This window comes from Colletotrichum aenigma (genome assembly GCF_013390185.1).
Source record: "Colletotrichum aenigma strain Cg56 chromosome Unknown KSG_Cg56_contig10, whole genome shotgun sequence".
In the NCBI taxonomy this organism is placed as follows: Eukaryota; Fungi; Ascomycota; class Sordariomycetes; order Glomerellales; family Glomerellaceae; genus Colletotrichum; species Colletotrichum aenigma.
The window spans coordinates 1,581,952-1,597,986 of NW_023500916.1; the positions used below are offsets into that span (position 1 = coordinate 1,581,952).

At 50.8% G+C, this 16,035-nt stretch overlaps 9 protein-coding genes across 9 annotated transcripts; 5 read left to right on the forward strand and 4 right to left on the reverse strand.

Moving 5' to 3' along the window:
- Positions 1-162: 162 nt before the first annotated feature.
- Positions 163-1,230, forward strand: CGCA056_v014307 (uncharacterized protein; the record flags this gene model as incomplete). The annotated part of the gene is made up of 2 exons (XM_037329549.1): positions 163-1,054; positions 1,112-1,230. The coding sequence occupies 2 exons, from the start codon at positions 163-165 to the stop codon at positions 1,228-1,230; spliced, it is 1,011 nt and encodes a 336-aa protein (XP_037172295.1).
- Positions 1,231-1,928: 698 nt separating this feature from the next.
- On the reverse strand, positions 1,929-2,546 carry denD-0 (D-erythronate dehydrogenase; the record flags this gene model as incomplete). Its single annotated transcript, XM_037329550.1, has 2 exons — positions 1,929-2,383; positions 2,510-2,546. The coding sequence occupies 2 exons, from the start codon at positions 2,544-2,546 to the stop codon at positions 1,929-1,931; spliced, it is 492 nt and encodes a 163-aa protein (XP_037172303.1).
- Positions 2,547-2,996: 450 nt separating this feature from the next.
- CGCA056_v014309 (uncharacterized protein) lies at positions 2,997-4,055 on the forward strand (the record flags this gene model as incomplete). The annotated part of the gene is made up of 3 exons (XM_037329551.1): positions 2,997-3,049; positions 3,116-3,401; positions 3,468-4,055. 3 exons carry the CDS (start codon positions 2,997-2,999, stop codon positions 4,053-4,055), a joined length of 927 nt encoding a protein of 308 aa, XP_037172302.1.
- Positions 4,056-4,463: 408 nt separating this feature from the next.
- CGCA056_v014310 (Transcriptional activator protein acu-15) lies at positions 4,464-6,782 on the forward strand (the record flags this gene model as incomplete). The annotated part of the gene is made up of 4 exons (XM_037329552.1): positions 4,464-4,552; positions 4,612-4,685; positions 4,759-6,139; positions 6,209-6,782. 4 exons carry the CDS (start codon positions 4,464-4,466, stop codon positions 6,780-6,782), a joined length of 2,118 nt encoding a protein of 705 aa, XP_037171754.1.
- Positions 6,783-6,924: 142 nt separating this feature from the next.
- Positions 6,925-7,868, reverse strand: CGCA056_v014311 (putative 2-hydroxyacid dehydrogenase; the record flags this gene model as incomplete). Its single annotated transcript, XM_037329553.1, has 4 exons — positions 6,925-7,038; positions 7,104-7,343; positions 7,406-7,806; positions 7,862-7,868. The coding sequence occupies 4 exons, from the start codon at positions 7,866-7,868 to the stop codon at positions 6,925-6,927; spliced, it is 762 nt and encodes a 253-aa protein (XP_037171755.1).
- Positions 7,869-8,667: 799 nt separating this feature from the next.
- Positions 8,668-9,588, reverse strand: CGCA056_v014312 (putative fructose-bisphosphate aldolase; the record flags this gene model as incomplete). Its single annotated transcript, XM_037329554.1, has 2 exons — positions 8,668-9,438; positions 9,499-9,588. 2 exons carry the CDS (start codon positions 9,586-9,588, stop codon positions 8,668-8,670), a joined length of 861 nt encoding a protein of 286 aa, XP_037171752.1.
- Positions 9,589-10,021: 433 nt separating this feature from the next.
- On the forward strand, positions 10,022-12,031 carry KHT2-1 (Hexose transporter 2; the record flags this gene model as incomplete). The annotated part of the gene is made up of 9 exons (XM_037329555.1): positions 10,022-10,081; positions 10,172-10,199; positions 10,273-10,334; positions 10,380-10,999; positions 11,064-11,115; positions 11,179-11,188; positions 11,239-11,368; positions 11,455-11,594; positions 11,646-12,031. The coding sequence occupies 9 exons, from the start codon at positions 10,022-10,024 to the stop codon at positions 12,029-12,031; spliced, it is 1,488 nt and encodes a 495-aa protein (XP_037171753.1).
- An 81-nt stretch (positions 12,032-12,112) lies between these two features.
- On the reverse strand, positions 12,113-12,416 carry CGCA056_v014314 (uncharacterized protein; the record flags this gene model as incomplete). Its single annotated transcript, XM_037329556.1, has 2 exons — positions 12,113-12,316; positions 12,375-12,416. The coding sequence occupies 2 exons, from the start codon at positions 12,414-12,416 to the stop codon at positions 12,113-12,115; spliced, it is 246 nt and encodes an 81-aa protein (XP_037172393.1).
- A 1,388-nt stretch (positions 12,417-13,804) lies between these two features.
- On the forward strand, positions 13,805-14,222 carry CGCA056_v014315 (uncharacterized protein; the record flags this gene model as incomplete). The annotated part of the gene is made up of 2 exons (XM_037329557.1): positions 13,805-14,048; positions 14,116-14,222. The coding sequence occupies 2 exons, from the start codon at positions 13,805-13,807 to the stop codon at positions 14,220-14,222; spliced, it is 351 nt and encodes a 116-aa protein (XP_037172430.1).
- Between the last annotated feature and the right edge of the window lie 1,813 nt (positions 14,223-16,035).

A 16,035-nucleotide genomic window follows, 5' to 3' on the forward strand; every position in this document is an offset into this window, starting at 1 on the left:
TGCGCTCACAAAGGGAGCATCTTCGAAAAGGATATACCGCCTTGCTTTGCCATCATCGCACGTCAGCCTAGAGGCATACATACGCTGCTGGCATATCGGATTTGCGCCCAGGTTATAAAGGTCAACTCTTTCTCCGCCATCATACAATACGAAGCACATATCATGCAAGGACAACGATGGATACCAGCAGTCGCCATCCCTTCCGCCGCCGCCGTTTCTGCGGCACCGAAGAACATCACGCTGACATGGCGAACTGCCACAATCACACAATGCTTCGCCTTCACGTTCGAGACACCCTCGGTTTGCAACGGCCATTGTGTCAGACCTTTCGTACACAAGCCAGTAGCTCAGAATGAGCCCATCACGGTGCAAATACAGGCACCCAGCTGCAACTCTTGTGGGTGCGACGCCTGCGCCCATACCATCGCGTATACGACGACCTACGATTCATTTTGCTCAACCGGCCTCTCTCGTCAAGTATATGCGGTAACCGAAACGTACAGCGGGGTCGCAGCGAAGCCTACCGTAGCCTCGTTGTCAGTGCCACTCGGCTTCACGGCCGAAATACAGACCTGCACGACCTGCGGCGACAAGCCGGTCACGGCCACAATTACGTATCCGGTGCCAGATGCTGCGTATATCACGGGCATATCGGGACCATTTCCTGCGCCACCTGGGGCAAAGAGCTACGAGATCATCATAAGTGGTTCAGTTGGAGCTTCTCCTTGGCAAGATGGCGATGCCGCTGGGGCTGGCTTTGCTTCTACTGCGGCACCCACCGCAGCACCTACTCTGGATTCCGCAGCGGGGTCAAATCCCCCTCCCGGTCCCGGTCCGGGATCAACGCCAGCGTCGGGCGAGGCGAATAGACCAGGACAAAATTCTCTACTGGGTGGAGCGGAGGGGAGTGGGGTGTCCTACAGCGACTCTGGTATCGCGCCGAGCCTTTCAGCTGGACAGTACGGCAATCCGGCCTTCTCACCGATCAACGGCGTCCCTGGCCTGGGTCCCACTCAAGGCTCAAGCTCAGGTATTGAAGCGAAGCCCTCATTTCGTGAGTATCCTTTACAAGACCACAGGATCACCGATTTTCGTTCTGACCAAACTACAGCTGTAGCATCGAACAGCATCGTTGTGGTGACACAAGGCTCGACGGGCTGTCCGCCTTTTTCTCCCCGGCTGGGGCTTGCCGTGGGGTCATTTATCATATTTCTTAGGAACATCCTGTGAGACGTAGATGTTGAGAGGGTTTACCCCTTCAGTTCTGTATATAACCGTGATCGCTACTTTTCAACGTTGTTTTGGGAGAAGTAGGAATGCTCTATACAATACGTACATGATAGAAGAAAGGCACGTAACCTTTCGACCGAGAGGAAACCGAGGGCAAAGTAGGGAGGCTCACATGAGCTCGGAAGGACCAGTAGATGGATCGCTTCGAATACACAAAGAATAGACAGAGATAATTCACATGTTAAATGAAATACCGTAGAGATTACCACAATTCTGAATCAGAAAGCCCAATAATGTTATTGATCAAAAGCTCCTGTTTCTACACCAATGATGGACCATTTGGTCTAGGAATCTTTCCTCTGCCACCAAGTTTATATAGTCTCCAAATAGTCTCTTGCCGACTGAACAAACGAAGTGTCCTGCTTCATCCCCAACGATATGGCTAGGCTGTTGTCGAAATGATCGGCCCAGGAATACAGCAAAGATCTTAGCTCTGGATTGTCCTTTTCTTCAACCAGTAACAGCTTATCCTTGCCACCAACCTCATCTAGGGCGTCCAGCATGTCCTGCACCGTCACGCCGAATCCAGGCATATTTACGGCTCTCCGGTGTGGGGGCAGGGCGTCTTTCGGTAAGGTCAAAGCCACCATCAGGTTGTGTACCAGTGTCTTTGGAGAAGACATCCAGTGACGCCAAGCTCAATCTTGCAAAGGGATGGTGCACTTCTGGCCATTGAGTGGCTCTCGAATTACCCCCGAAAGAAAGCTTGACACTGCTGCGCTGGGAGGGCCCGGTCGGACGGAGATGGTAGGAAACCGGAGGGCAAAGCCATTGATCATGCTCCTACGGGTGTAGTCGTTGATGAGGGTCTCGCATATGACCTTCTGGCAACCGTAGGACATTTCCGGACTCGGAATATCGTCTTCCGTGACATTTTTCGCGGGGACCGGTCTGCCATACACGGCTTCACTCGATGCGTAGAGAACGCGAACGCCGGGGCATCTCTTGGCAAGAAGATTCAAAACTGAGCGTGTTGCATCAACATTGACGCGATAACCCAGTTCGAAGTTTGCCTCTGCGCCGGAACTCATGATCCCATGGATAAGTATGGCAGCATCAAGACTCTCCGGCACTACCTTTGTCGCCTCATCGACTAGGTCAGCTTTGATGAGCTTCACGTTGTTGTGGGATTTTGAGCTGGATATGGGCGGCTCGATAACATCGGTCACGATGAGCTCATTGCTTTCGTCTTCTAACAATTTACTGGCGACAATCTAACCGATGAACCCGGCGGCGCCAGTGATGAGTACGCGCATTTTGATATAATCTTTGGCAAAAAGGTCAAACTCCAGCAAAATATTTACAAGATTTTCTCATTCATAGTTTTTACCACGATCACTTCGAATGTTTTCAATTGCTTCCAGGCAAAGATTCGCGCCAGCCGTCTGTCACAAATCCCGCTCGGATCTAGATCTGGGTGCCGCCCCGGTCTGATGATCCGCCGCTGACGGCAGCCGGGAAGATGAAATGTCCCAACCGGGGGATTAATACCCCGGTGGCGCCAGCGACGCCGGGACTGTTCGCTCGAAGGCTACGATGCCGTCAAAATTTCTGCAATTCTCGACCCAAGTCAAAGGCATTTATACGAGAAGTGGCGTATTAGAGCGTTTGATTGAATCCGACAGAACAGCTTACATCACCATCGACTTTCGATCTCAAAACGGCTCTCACAACATTCCATCCACGTTGGCAGACTTATTTCCATCATGGCGACCACAGCTGCGAATCCCGCCTCTGTCAAGGTGGACAGCCCTTTCAAGTGAGCTGTGGCTCCTGAGGCTTTATGTGTTTTTTTCATCACGAGGCATGACTGACATTCATCAAGGATCGAAAACCCAGGCGGCGACTGGCGCGACCAGCTCGAAGCCAAGGGCTACTGCGTCGTGAAAGGAGCCTTTCCATCAGGGAAGGCCCGCTATTATCAGCAGAAGGCTTTTGAATGGCTTAAGTCCTTCGACGAGTCTCTCGACATTAACGAGCCGTCAACGTGGAAAGACGCCAAGTTTCCCGTCCAGACAGACAAGAACACCTACGAAAACTACAGCGTCGTTCACGAACGCTTCATGTGGGAGGCCCGCCAGGAGCCAGGCGTTCTCAATGCGTTCACCAAGGTCTGGGGGACCGACAAATTGATCGTTTGATTCGACTCACTCAACATCACTCTGCCGAATCTCAAGGAGGCGCGCGCCCCCTGGCCCCACGTCGATCAAGCACCGCGCAAGCGTGGGCTGCACTGCATCCAGGGAATAATCAACCTGAGCCACGCGGGCCCAGAAGACGGTTCTCTATGTGTCATGGACGGATCCGCTGCGCTTGTGGAGGAGTTCTTCGACAAAGAGACAGACCCGGCAACATGGGAGTGGGGGGACAATCGCTACTTCGATGACAAGGATATGGAATGGTTCAAGGCACGGGGGGTGCGTCCCGTCAAGGTTGAGGCTGAGCCTGGGGACCTTATTCTTTGGGACTCAAGGTGCATTCACTGGGGTGGAGAACCCACAAAGAAGAGCGACGTGGTCCGGACTGTCATCTACGCAGCGTATGCGCCTGCTGAGTTGGCATCAAAAGAGGCCCTCGAGGAGAAGAGCAAGGTTTTCCAAGTGAACGGGGCGACAACCCACTGGCCTCACGACAACATCAAACTCAGAGACATGCAGGCACGCCTGTCTGATGGTACCGTCGACCCTCGAAACCGCTCGGAACCTTTGGAGAAGCCGATCCTGAGTGATCAACTGCTCAGACTGGCCGGGGTAAAAGCGTACTAGTAATCTGCGAAGGAGATGGAATTGGGACATGCATGTATTGAAACACCGACAACACTCACTATTCTTGACCTTCATGTTCAATTCGTTTGTATTTTTGATAGCTTCAACGTTCATTACGGCCACATCATGCGCAAACAAGTTGCGACTACTCCGGGAGATGATTGCGCCGGATCGCGGGAGGGATTACCAAGGTCTAGTGGGTTACCCCGCGTGCAATGCCACACAACCGGGGGAAGGGCTTGGCTTGCGGGGAAGCATGCTCGTCAGACCGTGGTCTAATTTTGGAGATGAGGTCAGGAATGGACTGCGCGTTCTATTTCCGCCTAAGTTTGCTTCGAGCATTGAAGCACGTCTGCTTTTTGTTTCCTCACTTCCAAAGGTAGCATCACTGATCAATGATACTCCGAGATGCCTGCCCAATCAGCGAACGAGGGTGGTTCTGATAACGAGGAGGGCACCTATCGCCCTCGCAAGAGACAAGCCGTGATATCTAAAGCGTATGTATTGAGAATTACTTCACTTGCCCTTGGGAAAACTCACTCATTTGGTTTCACAGATGTGAGCACTGCAAGGTCAAGAAAGCTCGATGTGATAGCTCTCGCCCTCAGTGTGGCATGTGCCAACGGAAAGGTATATTATACTCTGATGTACTTTGAAAGGTTACCTTGCATCAATCATAACTGACTCGGAGGTCATTACGCAGGTGTGGTATGCGAGTACAAGGAGAAGGGCCAGCCCGGTTTGCGTCCAGGCTATGGCAAGGCAGTCGAGCAACGTCTCAGCTTATTGGAGGATAACATGCGAAGCATGTCTCGTACGGTACAGGAGATCCTCAGTTGCGTTCAGAGTTACCAGAAAGATCCCATACAGACCCAGCCGCTGGAGGCTCAGCTCTCAGCATTGGGTACATCGCCCGATCCCACGCCGACAACCAGTGACCGCGAGCAGCAACAAACGGGACCTTCAGATGGAGAGCCACTTTGGCAACCGGTCTCTGCTTCTTTACCAAATACTGCATCAACTGCAACGGCGACAGATCTGAATGTGTTTGCCGCATCACCGCTGCTAGAGAAGATTGATCCCCGTCCTCCCCTTGAGTCGTGGGATGTAACAAACACGCCGACAGTCACAACCGCCGATTCATCACTGCCACCTGAACCAATAATTCGCGAGCTTGTTGATCTTTTCTTTGAGCACGTATATCCCTGGGCGCCACTGCTCCATAGGCCAAGCTTTCTCTCTATAGCATTCTCCTCGGAACAACAAGTTGTCCTTCACGGCATCGTTGTAGTCGCATACCGATTCTGGAGAAAAGCAACACCGCCAGCCGAAGTTCGCGGGGCGCAGATCAAGACATCGAGGAAACAAATTCTTCTGCGATCAATTGATGTTGCATCACTCGCATCAACGCAAGCCCTTGCCCTTCTCGCCATCGATGCTATCGGGCAGGGCCCTGGGCCAAGAACATGGAACATTATGGCTATGCTGGTGACATCGACGCGCCAGCTTCGCCTTGCCAGTACCAATTACACAGGTCTGGACCCGCGCTCATCTTCCCTCGTCGACAATGATGCTCCAGACAATGGCCAAGGCGGTGATGGTATGTCCATCAGCGGCAGCAGTATTGACATTCACTCGAATGTCGCGGAAGAGCAGAAGCATCGTCTTTTCTGGACTATTTATGCCCTCGATCGCTTCTCAAGTGTGCCTCTTGGTCAACCAGGCTCTATCGACAGCAGGTTGATCAAGCTACCATACCCCGTCCGTGACGGAGAATGGGGACAGAACGTGGTGCCTGAGTGGTTTCAAAGGCCGTCTCCTGCAAGGCCTTACCTTGACCATCGGAAACCTGTCAATCTTTGGCATTATTATATCGACGTCTTGACAATGGTCGATCAGTCAAACCAGCTGCTGATTCAGCCAGTGAACCTCGCCCTACCAGCTAGCTGCGAGGAGTGGCAAAGTAGCTTCCGTCGATTCGATATTTCGCTCTTCACTTGGTTCGAAAATCTACCATGGGAGGTTCGCGAGCCCCCCACAACTTTTGACCCAGTCTGGACTTTGGTTCATGCTACCTTTTATCTGTAGGTGGTATTACTGCGTGTTGATCCAGCCAAGTTCCATGGTTCCTCTAGGGACTGACTCAACTGCAGAATCAACATACGCATGTATACGGTTGCAGGGTTCCCCTCGACAGTCTCACCATACCTGAAGCCCTCAACCTCGGCCCGAAGTCGCTGTCGCCAGGCGGTCGGCAGCGTTTCTAACCTCGCAGCCTCTCTTGAGTCTTACCAGATTCAACAGCTGGGGCCCACGTTCCCCTTCGTCGTGTGGGTGGCCGCCCGAAGCCTGGTCATGCACTGGACAATGGGTTACGAAACCGCGCGCGGAGCTGTGCCTGACGACTTGGAGGCTCTCCTGCATACTTTGAGGCAACCAGCTATACACTGGCCATGCAGTCAACGCTACTCGGATGTGGTCCAGTTGATTGTTGATACGAAGAATAGTCCTTCTGGGCCAGTCGGTCTGGAAATGTTCAATGACACCCGTCGAACGGCGTATGGACTTCAGAATAGGCTAGGGGCTCTGCTTGACTGTCAGGCTATGGCTTTGTTCGCTGGATCTGACGACTTTCTCGATGTCGGATTTTCGGACTTGCTCAACTTTTCTGGGCCTCAGGTTGGGCTGAGAGGAGTTAGCAGAGAGTTTGATGCAGACTGGTTGTGAAATATGGCCGAGGCGAGAAATGTTCTCTTGTGCCGATGTGGGATGTTTGTTGGGTCCAGTATTTGAGTCTTTCACGGCGTCCTTGAAATGTTGAGTCTACACTCTGAAGTGAGGAAAGTAAAATGTTAGGTACGTTCAATTATCAAGAAGAAACACCATTAAGCTTTGCCTGCTCCGGAACCAGCGTAACCAGCCTTCCCGTCAGAATACCCGACCGCACATTTGAAATAGTGCACTCCTCCATCTTTGTCTTGGTCTGCGACCGAAAGTCAGTTTGAATTGCTCTGGCATGTTATGCAATACTCATTCAGAACGCCTTACCTCGACAGTCGATGTTCCCATATGCGGTAGCATGCAAACATGTGGGTTTGACAGGAGACCGGGGTGGATGTCAGGCTCGCTTTGGTAGACATCGAGCCCTGCGGAGAGAACTTTGCCAGAATCCAAGGCTTTAACCAGGGCCTCTTCATCCAGAACGCCGCCTCGTGCCGTATTGACAATGACGATGCCATCCTTCATCTTTTCAAATTCTCCGGTTGAGATAATGTTTCGGGTATTGGCCTGTGATTGTCAGAGTTGCTCATACTTACGCAGAGAACAATAGCGGCTGTGATTGAACTCACATTCAGTGGTAGATTTAGACTCAATACGTCGCTCTTTGCAAGCAGCTCGTCAAAAGTGACGTACTCGGCACCGTTACACAAAACAGAAGCTGATCTGTTATGATAGATAACCTTCATCCCAAACATTTCCATCTTTTTCTTCAGATTGATGCCAATGCCGCCGAGACCCAGAATACCAAGAGTTTTGCCTTCGGGATCATGGCCAAGAGGCCCTGGAGGTACGTGGCCCGTCCAAGTCCTATTACGTATGGACATAATGCCGTTGTTGAGGCCTCTTAGAGCAGCCAGGATCAGAAATACAGCGGTGTCGGCCGTAGCATCGTCCACAACCTCGGGGCAGTTTGAGACGAGAATATTTCTTGCGGTGCAAGCTATCACGTCAATATTATCATACCCAGCCCCTGAGGATTAGGATCGAGTCAGAATTACTGCGCAGTGGTTGTTGGATTATCGTACTTGCCATTGTGGCAGATGTATTTAACGCTTTTGGGGAGTGCCTGCACTAGCTCCTCGTCGAACCTTCCGGTGACTGCCAGATTGTAAGGTGCACGATCACATATGGCAACAACTCCATCCAGGTTTCCACTTCGAAGCTCAATGAGAAACTCTTTCCTGCTAGTTGATTGAGGCTTCACAAGTTGTGCATGCTCCGAGAGTGAATCCCAGGATGCAGTTGCGCTGAAATGATCAGTTCCGTTTCAGGTTGGCGGCCAAAGTGATTTGACTTGGAAATGCTCGGTCACTTACTGGTCAATTTTGCCAAGAAGCAGTACCTTTGCATGCGCAGCCATGTTCATACCCATGGATCCCAAGTGACTCGACCTGAAAACGAAAGTAAGGCCTGAGGGAGTGGTACACAGCAGTCAAGTCGGGTAATGGGCCGGCGAGACTTGAGGCGGACTATACCTTTCTATGCCTTGTTGACCGATAGAAGCACTTGTACCGCGCGGGGTTAGCTGGAGTATCCTTGTCTTTGTTCGGCGGGCTAAGCGGAGACCCGCCGGCTCGTTATTGCGCCGTCAAGTGTTGGTACAATCAAACCCCGCAAACAGGCAACTTTTCCGAGAATATGGGAATATGGTTGACGAGCATCTTGCGACCTTTGTGCCACACCTTCTAGGAGTCATACTCCATTTCAGCAATACGGTTTGGGATGGAAGACAATGAGGGTGTTATGTGCGAGGGTCATCGTGAAAATGGTGTTTCATAGGTTTTACGACAACTGAGTGCTTTGAGTCTACTTAAAGCCTTCTATTTAAGTCTTATGCTTTACCCGTAGACATTAAGAAGTCCATGTGGTATTCCACCACATCCTGCATTGCCTTCGTCTGCTCCTCGATGACCGTCGTCAAGGGGACTTTGCCAGTGAGCTCGCCCTGCACCTTGGTCCATGCTGCAGCCACGGGACCATTCACGTTGACCTTTGCCATGCCGTACGAGATGCATTTACGCAACAGCTCCTCTTGAAAATACTTCTCGTGGGCGCCGTGGAGCACGAGGCGCACACGGTCGCCCACAGCTTGCCGGACAGTATCGAGACGAGGGAAATCCAGCTGCGGTCCCTTGGGCCCGTAAACCCCATGAACATTGCCAAATGCAGGTGCTAGCCAGTCAATACCGCAAGCAACGAACTCCTCCGCCTGTTCAGGACCCGTGAGAATCTCCTCTATATCGCCCGTGTCAGCGATGCCGTCTTCAGAACCATTAATACGGCCAGGTTCGGCTTCGGTGATTATGCCGCGTTCATTACAGTACTGGACCAGTTCCTTGGTGAGGCGTAAGTTTTCTTCCTTTTCGTAATGGCTCATGTCGACCATAATGCCGTCAAATCCGCCTACATCAGCGGCCCGTCTGATGATATCCGGGGACTGGGCATGATCCATGTGGACGCCGATGGGGACGGAAGCCTTGTCAGCCGCTTCGGCGGCTGCATGCAGAAGAAGACCGTCTGCGTACTCAATAGACCAAGGGAAGAGCTGAATGAGGGCTGGGGAGCGCTTTGCTTCTGCCGCGCGAACATTCGCGACGACAGCCTCGAGGTTGTATCAGCATACGGCCGCAATAGCATAGCCACCCGCTGATGCCGCATCGACGATGGCCTTGGCGCGGTTGGTTTTCAGCTTGTGGGCAAACCCATTGGTCTTGCCATCGATACCATTGCTGTTGACTCCATTGATTGCCATGGCTGCGGTATGATGATTTCAGAGACGAAGCAACGAAGTGGGGCAACACAGAAGAATGGTTGAAGGCACCAGGTCTCAAAGCTCATCGACATATGGCGCATGCAAGTTAATCCTAGCCTTCATTCTTGTAGGATGACATTGGACGTGTCGCTGGACTCACTCAATATGCGAGGGATCATTGCTCCGGTCACTGACGATCCGGTGCAATTACACGCCTCCAAATGTGGGGAATCTCTAAGCACCATGGATGTTATCCGGCTTGATGATGTCCCGCCAAATGACGCGCCGGTGGAAAAGCCGCCCCACTATACAACTAAGACGGCCTGCATGTTAATGCAGCTTTTCCGGGCGTTATGTTCTCGTGTCATCTACTGCTTTGCAGCAGACTCTCTTTTAGTGTCGAGGTCAGGTCTGATCGACAATCGCTATCACCATGAAGGACCACTACACAATCCTCGTCGCGATGTTCGCCTGCCTGGGCACTTTTCTCTATGTGAGTTCCCAGCTTCCGTCGCAGAACGCGTTCATCACGTAACCACGCGGTTGGAAAGCAAACGACTGATGAGTTATACTTGGGCTTCAGGGATTTGACACCGGCATCGCGACGACCAGTAAGATCTCCCCTCCAAAACCAATCACACCGACTGAGAATCGAGAGTAGTAATTGGACTGACAGGTTGATAGCTATCGCTCACTTGGGCTTCGTCGAGTACATGAATAACCCTTCGAACGCCATAATAGGATCTGTAAGATCACTCGATGCCTACCCGTCAACCTTTCTAACTGTACAGGTGGTGGCGACTTACATCGCAGGTGAAGCGGTTGGTGCTATCATGCAGATCCTCATCGCCGATAAACTGGGCCGTCTGCGCTTCATGCAACTGCAATGCATCATTGTCAGTCTTGGATGCGCCATTCAGACTGGTGCAGTCAACGTCGGGATGTTCCTTGGGGGTCGCATAACAGCAGGCATCGCTGTTGGGGCCCTCAGTGGCACTGTTCCTGTATTCCTTTCTGAGATCAGCCCACCTAAGATTCGTGGTCTCATTGGAGGTCTCAATGGCGTTGGGCTTGCTTTCGGTACCATGACTTCAAATTGGGTCGGGTTTGCCGGTGGTTTTGCCCCGTATGGCCAGGCCCAGTGGCGGGTACCACTTGGTCTGCAGATTCCTTGGGGCATTGTTCTCTTCACAGGTCTCATCACGTTCATGCCAAACTCTCCGCGTCAGCTGATCCAAAGAGGTCGTGTCGAGGAAGCTCGACATGAGTTCACAAGAATCCGGAGCGACCTCCAATCGCATGTTGTGCAAGAAGAATTTGGACTCATGAAAGCCCAGATCGAGTTCGAATTGCAGAGGGAAATCCCAACATTCAAAGAAATATGGAAGACGTATCGACGTCGTGTTTTGGTGTAAGTTGAATGGGCGAATAACTTTACTTACACAAAGAACGCTGATCTTGAAACTTTCGTCCAGCTCGGTCTCAGTCCAGATATTGACAAGCGTCACGGGAGTCAACGTTGTCCAGGTACGTAAAAGCTAGCCTAGTCTCCTATCGTCTTCATGCAGACACTGACAACAAACCAAACAGTATTATCAAAGTTAGTGCTTCAAAGCCGTGTAATTTTCAGCATGTTGCTAATATGCTAAGCGTCTCTGTATCGCTCTCTCGACATCGACTCGAAGACGATACTCGCCCTCGCCGCCGTTTGGGGTACCTGCGCATTTCTCGCCACAACAGTATCTGTTCTCATCCTGCCGGATAGATGGGGTCGCCGCAAGTACGTACATCGAGCCTTCATTACGTCCTCATTACACTTCTTCAATTACACAGACTTGGAAGCTGACATCCTATTTCGCACATCAGGATGCTTCTTGCTGGCGTCGCTTGGGTCATCGTTGTTGAGATCTACTGTGCGATCATGCAACGCGCATTCCAGAATACAGACAATCGCGTCGGCAAAGGTTTCGCCATTTTGGGTGTCTATCTTTTTGCCGTGGGATACTGTAAGTTGACGCACCCATCATTTCCTGCTGTTACTAACATAAACATCACAGACAGTCTCATCAATCCCGTGACATGGATCTATGGTGCCGAAGTCCTTCCCATATCTATTCGGAGCAAAATCATGGGTGTCGCGGCTGCGGCTCACTACATTGTCAACGTCGGGGTTACCCAAGCAGGCCCCAGTGCATTCGCCACAATCCATGAGTATTTCTACTACGTTTTCGTCGGTTGCTGCAGCGTGTTCTTCGTTATCATCTATCTATACTACCCGGAAACCAAGCAGAAAACGTTGGAAGAAATTGCAGCCGCATTCGGTGATCGTGTGGTTGAGATTGAAGACCATCAGGCAGCGAACATGATGGCTGGCACAGAAGTCAAAGGCGACGTCTCACTGGAGCACTTGGAAATGGACGCAAAACATAGCTCCAAAGTTTAGTGCGTATGTTTTTCGGTCGAGACTGTGGTTAGAAACTTGAGAAAATGTCAGCCCATGGAGCCCGTCTGGTCCATCTTGCCCCTACAGTCCAACGTTCTTGTGCAGCAAATCCTTGCGCAATTCTCCAAGGTGGCTGAGGTCCTTAGCCCATGCTTCGCCGCAGGCCGGCGGCCCGACAGTCTGCCTGCACTTCCCGATGAAAGGCAGCAACCAGTCACAGTAGCAAGTGCAACACTCGCTGTTCCAAGAGCAACTGGTGCTCTTTGCCAGACACTGTTCGAATTTCTGAGTCTGGTCAGTTTCGATACTCAAGAGTACTTTTTGTTGGGGATTAAAACGTTACCGGCTCTCCGTTGGCTCCAAGAAAACGCTCCAAAGGGCTCATCTCCTTCCGGATCGATTCGGTAGGAATGGCCGTAGCCACGCTCAAAGATGCGAGGCTCTACAGCAAGATTGCGGACGTCATCATGATATATGTGATATCTTTCTTGTGTTGTAAGTATCAAAAGGATTCTGCTGTGTTGTGTATGTTCAAGCTCGACAAATTTAAGCAGATGAGAGGCGCTTTTACATGCAAAGGAACCTCTACTCCGTCCAGACAAAATACTTCTTTAGTATACTTTGACTGAGCCACCAAGGGAGTCTCTGTTGGTGATCATGTGGCATTCGAAGACGTGGTGGGTAGCTAAGCTCCTCCAAACAAGCCATCTTCCTGTCTTGGAGAGTTTCATAACTCAAGAGGCAGCTTGCCACTGTCGCGATCAGAAAGCTTCTATAGTCTATATACTCGATTCAAATGCTCCTTGGTTGAAAAGCTGAGCCTTTGTTACGCAAAAGTAAGCCTTGGCGGCTATCTTCACTTTTTGATGACACACTCGCGGTTTCAATTGGTTCACGACCTTTTGTCGGCAAATGAGCTGAAATAAGACACAGCTTCAAAGCGTGCCACAGCACTTACAGAAGAGAAGCTTGAAGAAGCTAGTAGCGTAAAACACTTACCGGAGGAGGTTGGGTAGAGATGTAGAACACCCCAAGGTTGGAAGATGCAGCTCAAAGATAGATGAATGACATTTTACTCATTCAACCCTATCTTTCTGACAAGATAACTTGCGTCCTTTTGCCAGTGAAAAAAATTCTTACTCGCAACATCCGGGCAAAACTGAAACAAAGTCGAATTCGTTTCGAAGCTGCTGAGTTTCCTTATTCTAGGGAAGCCCTCGCAAGCGACAAGACTGGCCTAGAATTGCCGGTCTGTTGTTTGTCTTATGAGTTAGTCGGGTTTTTTCGCCTCTTGACCGTGTCATGTCGTTCGCCAGTGAGTTGACTGTGTTCGCAAATGTTAGTTGTGGTGGCTGGAGAAACGTGCGACTACTTCGGACTCGTATCCGTAGACCGCCTCTTGATTGAGGCTCGTAACTGACTCCTACAACTGGCCCGCCCGAAGCTTTGGCTCAATGCATACCGATAATCTCTCTGGCTCCGCGGAAACCAGCCCGGATTGCGGAGCCAAAATAGATGAACCTACCAATCATACGTTGCTGATCCTTGTTTCCAAGAGTCAAAATCCATATATAGATCATTAAGCTGGGGGCAGACTTGCCAAATGTTCCCCACTGCCCCTCGTATTTGGCTTTAGTCCCACATTGGCAACCAGCATCCAGGAGCAGTGACCTCATACTCGACAATAATAAAAAAGGGTGATTCCCCATCCGCGAGCGAGTTCAACTTCACCGACAACTCCTCGACTCCAGTAATACCATCACAACTCCCAAAATGCAGCTCACATCCGTCCTTTTGGCCCTGGCCGCCACCGCCAGCGCGACCCCCATCATGGGCAACATCAAGATGTTCTACGATGCCAACGCCGACTGCAATGGCGTGCCCCTCCAGACTGAGGGTGGCCAGTCTCTTGCCATCCCCCCCGACTACATCAACCAGTGCCAACTCATCCCCATGGGCGTTGCCAACACCACCTACAAGAGATTCTCCGCCAGCGGCTTGACGCCCATCTTCAACTGTGAGTAAACCCTTTTCTCTCCGTTGCCGAAATGCCCGTGCGGTTGACTGACTCGCGTTCGCTACAGTTGAGCTCTACACCGACAAGGATTGCCAGCAGCTCGCCACCAACGCGTCAAATGTCTGCGTTTCCGACATCAAGTCGTACATTCCTCGCCGTAACGACGGCAACTAATTTTCGATGGTCGGATTCAAACTTGTGAAATTGTTGCAGTGAATGAAAAAAGGTGGTGGTGGCGATTAGTGGAGAATGGGACGAAGAGAGAGATGCATCCATTGGCAAAAACGACTCGAGTTGCGACAGACGGCTAAGCCCCATAATGAATAGACAAAATGTACAAAACAGTTCTGATTTGAGGAAAACGCCTGCTGTAAATGATTTTTTTTCCCTGGATCGCAGAACAGGGACTGCATTTCAGAGCTAATCAGGGTCATGCTCATTCAAGCGAGCCTCGGGGCTTGTATTAGGCCATCTGAAAAGGGAGACAAAGACGTCATGCTGGGGAAGTTTTATAGCCCACCCTAAGAGGGTCTATAGTAGATAAATCCAGCAAGAGCACTTTAGCTAGTGCTTCGTCTAGTAAGAAGATCGTAGTATGTACCTAGGGGCCCGGAATAACTGCCTACGCTGAACCTGACTGTAGCCGCCTATTGTGGCTCTTAGTATCGTGTTGACGATGGTTTTGTTGCTAGTAAGGTCGACAGCCTCGCCTGCGTGACTCACTGCGTAGAGATGGTCTCATAAGGTCAGCCACGCAAAAGCTTGTGTTGGCCACGTACTTAAGACGCTGGATAAAGACGTCATAGCTACTGACATCACGGCTGACAGGTCAATAATGTAGTGACTCCGTAAAGAGAATCGTTTCGGAACCCCTCGCCTGTGCCTTTCGTGTAAGATTTAAGGTGACTCTTCGTAATCGCAATGGTGTAAATAATTGCAGTGCACGGGGAATCCAGATATACACGAACTAGATGCAAAGCTTCTGCGTGGTTATTTGTCAATCAAGGGTTTTTTATCATGGTGCCATGGCGTCCACCTGATAGATGTGTTAGCTGTGCGTTGAGACGAAAGGACCATGTATCCATAGAATGGAGAAGAACCAGGTTTATAAACATACCTTAGAGTGCCTGCCTACAGTGTACTTCAATATCTTGAGGGAAGCTAAGATTGCAGTGAACGTGGCGTGAAGTCACGGACGGAAATACGGGCGCCGACAATGGTGTGCGTGTTAGGTAAGCTTGGAAACTCCATGGTCTGACATGACATTGAACTTGGACCAATAATTATCGGCAAGACATCGCTGGATCCCAGCCGAACATCCCAACCATTGGCCACTGAGATCTTTGCGAAGAACGGCCGTAATCCTGAGGGAGAAGTAACGCATTATCAAGCTGTCGGACTAGGAAGACTTTCACTGGATCATTATCTTGATAGGTTTCGTTGACTGTGGGTTAACGTAGACGAAACTCATTTGCCCGCTGCCTATGAAATCAGGCGATCAAAAGCTGTCCAAAAAACAGACACAACAGTTAAGTCGATTGAGCAGGTGCGCCGATTGCCCAGCGTGGATAAATTTACTATGCCTGAGTTGCGTTGTTATATCTCAATAGCTTGTCGAGCTGGTTGCTTCGCTAACATGTCTCTGCAGGACCGGATGGGTAGCGTCGGTCGTTGGCACTCGTCTGTTTGACGAACTGCCTTCTGTTCTCCTCAGAACACTTAATCTTTCGGGTGCCTTTCTAAGGGGATAGAGGAGAGGGTGTTGCAGCGAAGCTGCGTCTAGTTGGCTACCTCCATGCCGTAACAAACCGTAAGTTGCGGTTGGGTACACGTGATAGGTCAATACCAGCTGGCAAAACAGTATTTCACGACTCCATTAATATGAGGTGATAGGTTCGCATTGCTTGAACTATAAGATGTTTACCGTGAATGTCCTCCAATGCCTTGGATGTCGTTAAGAATGCAGCGAAAACTACTCAACACAAAT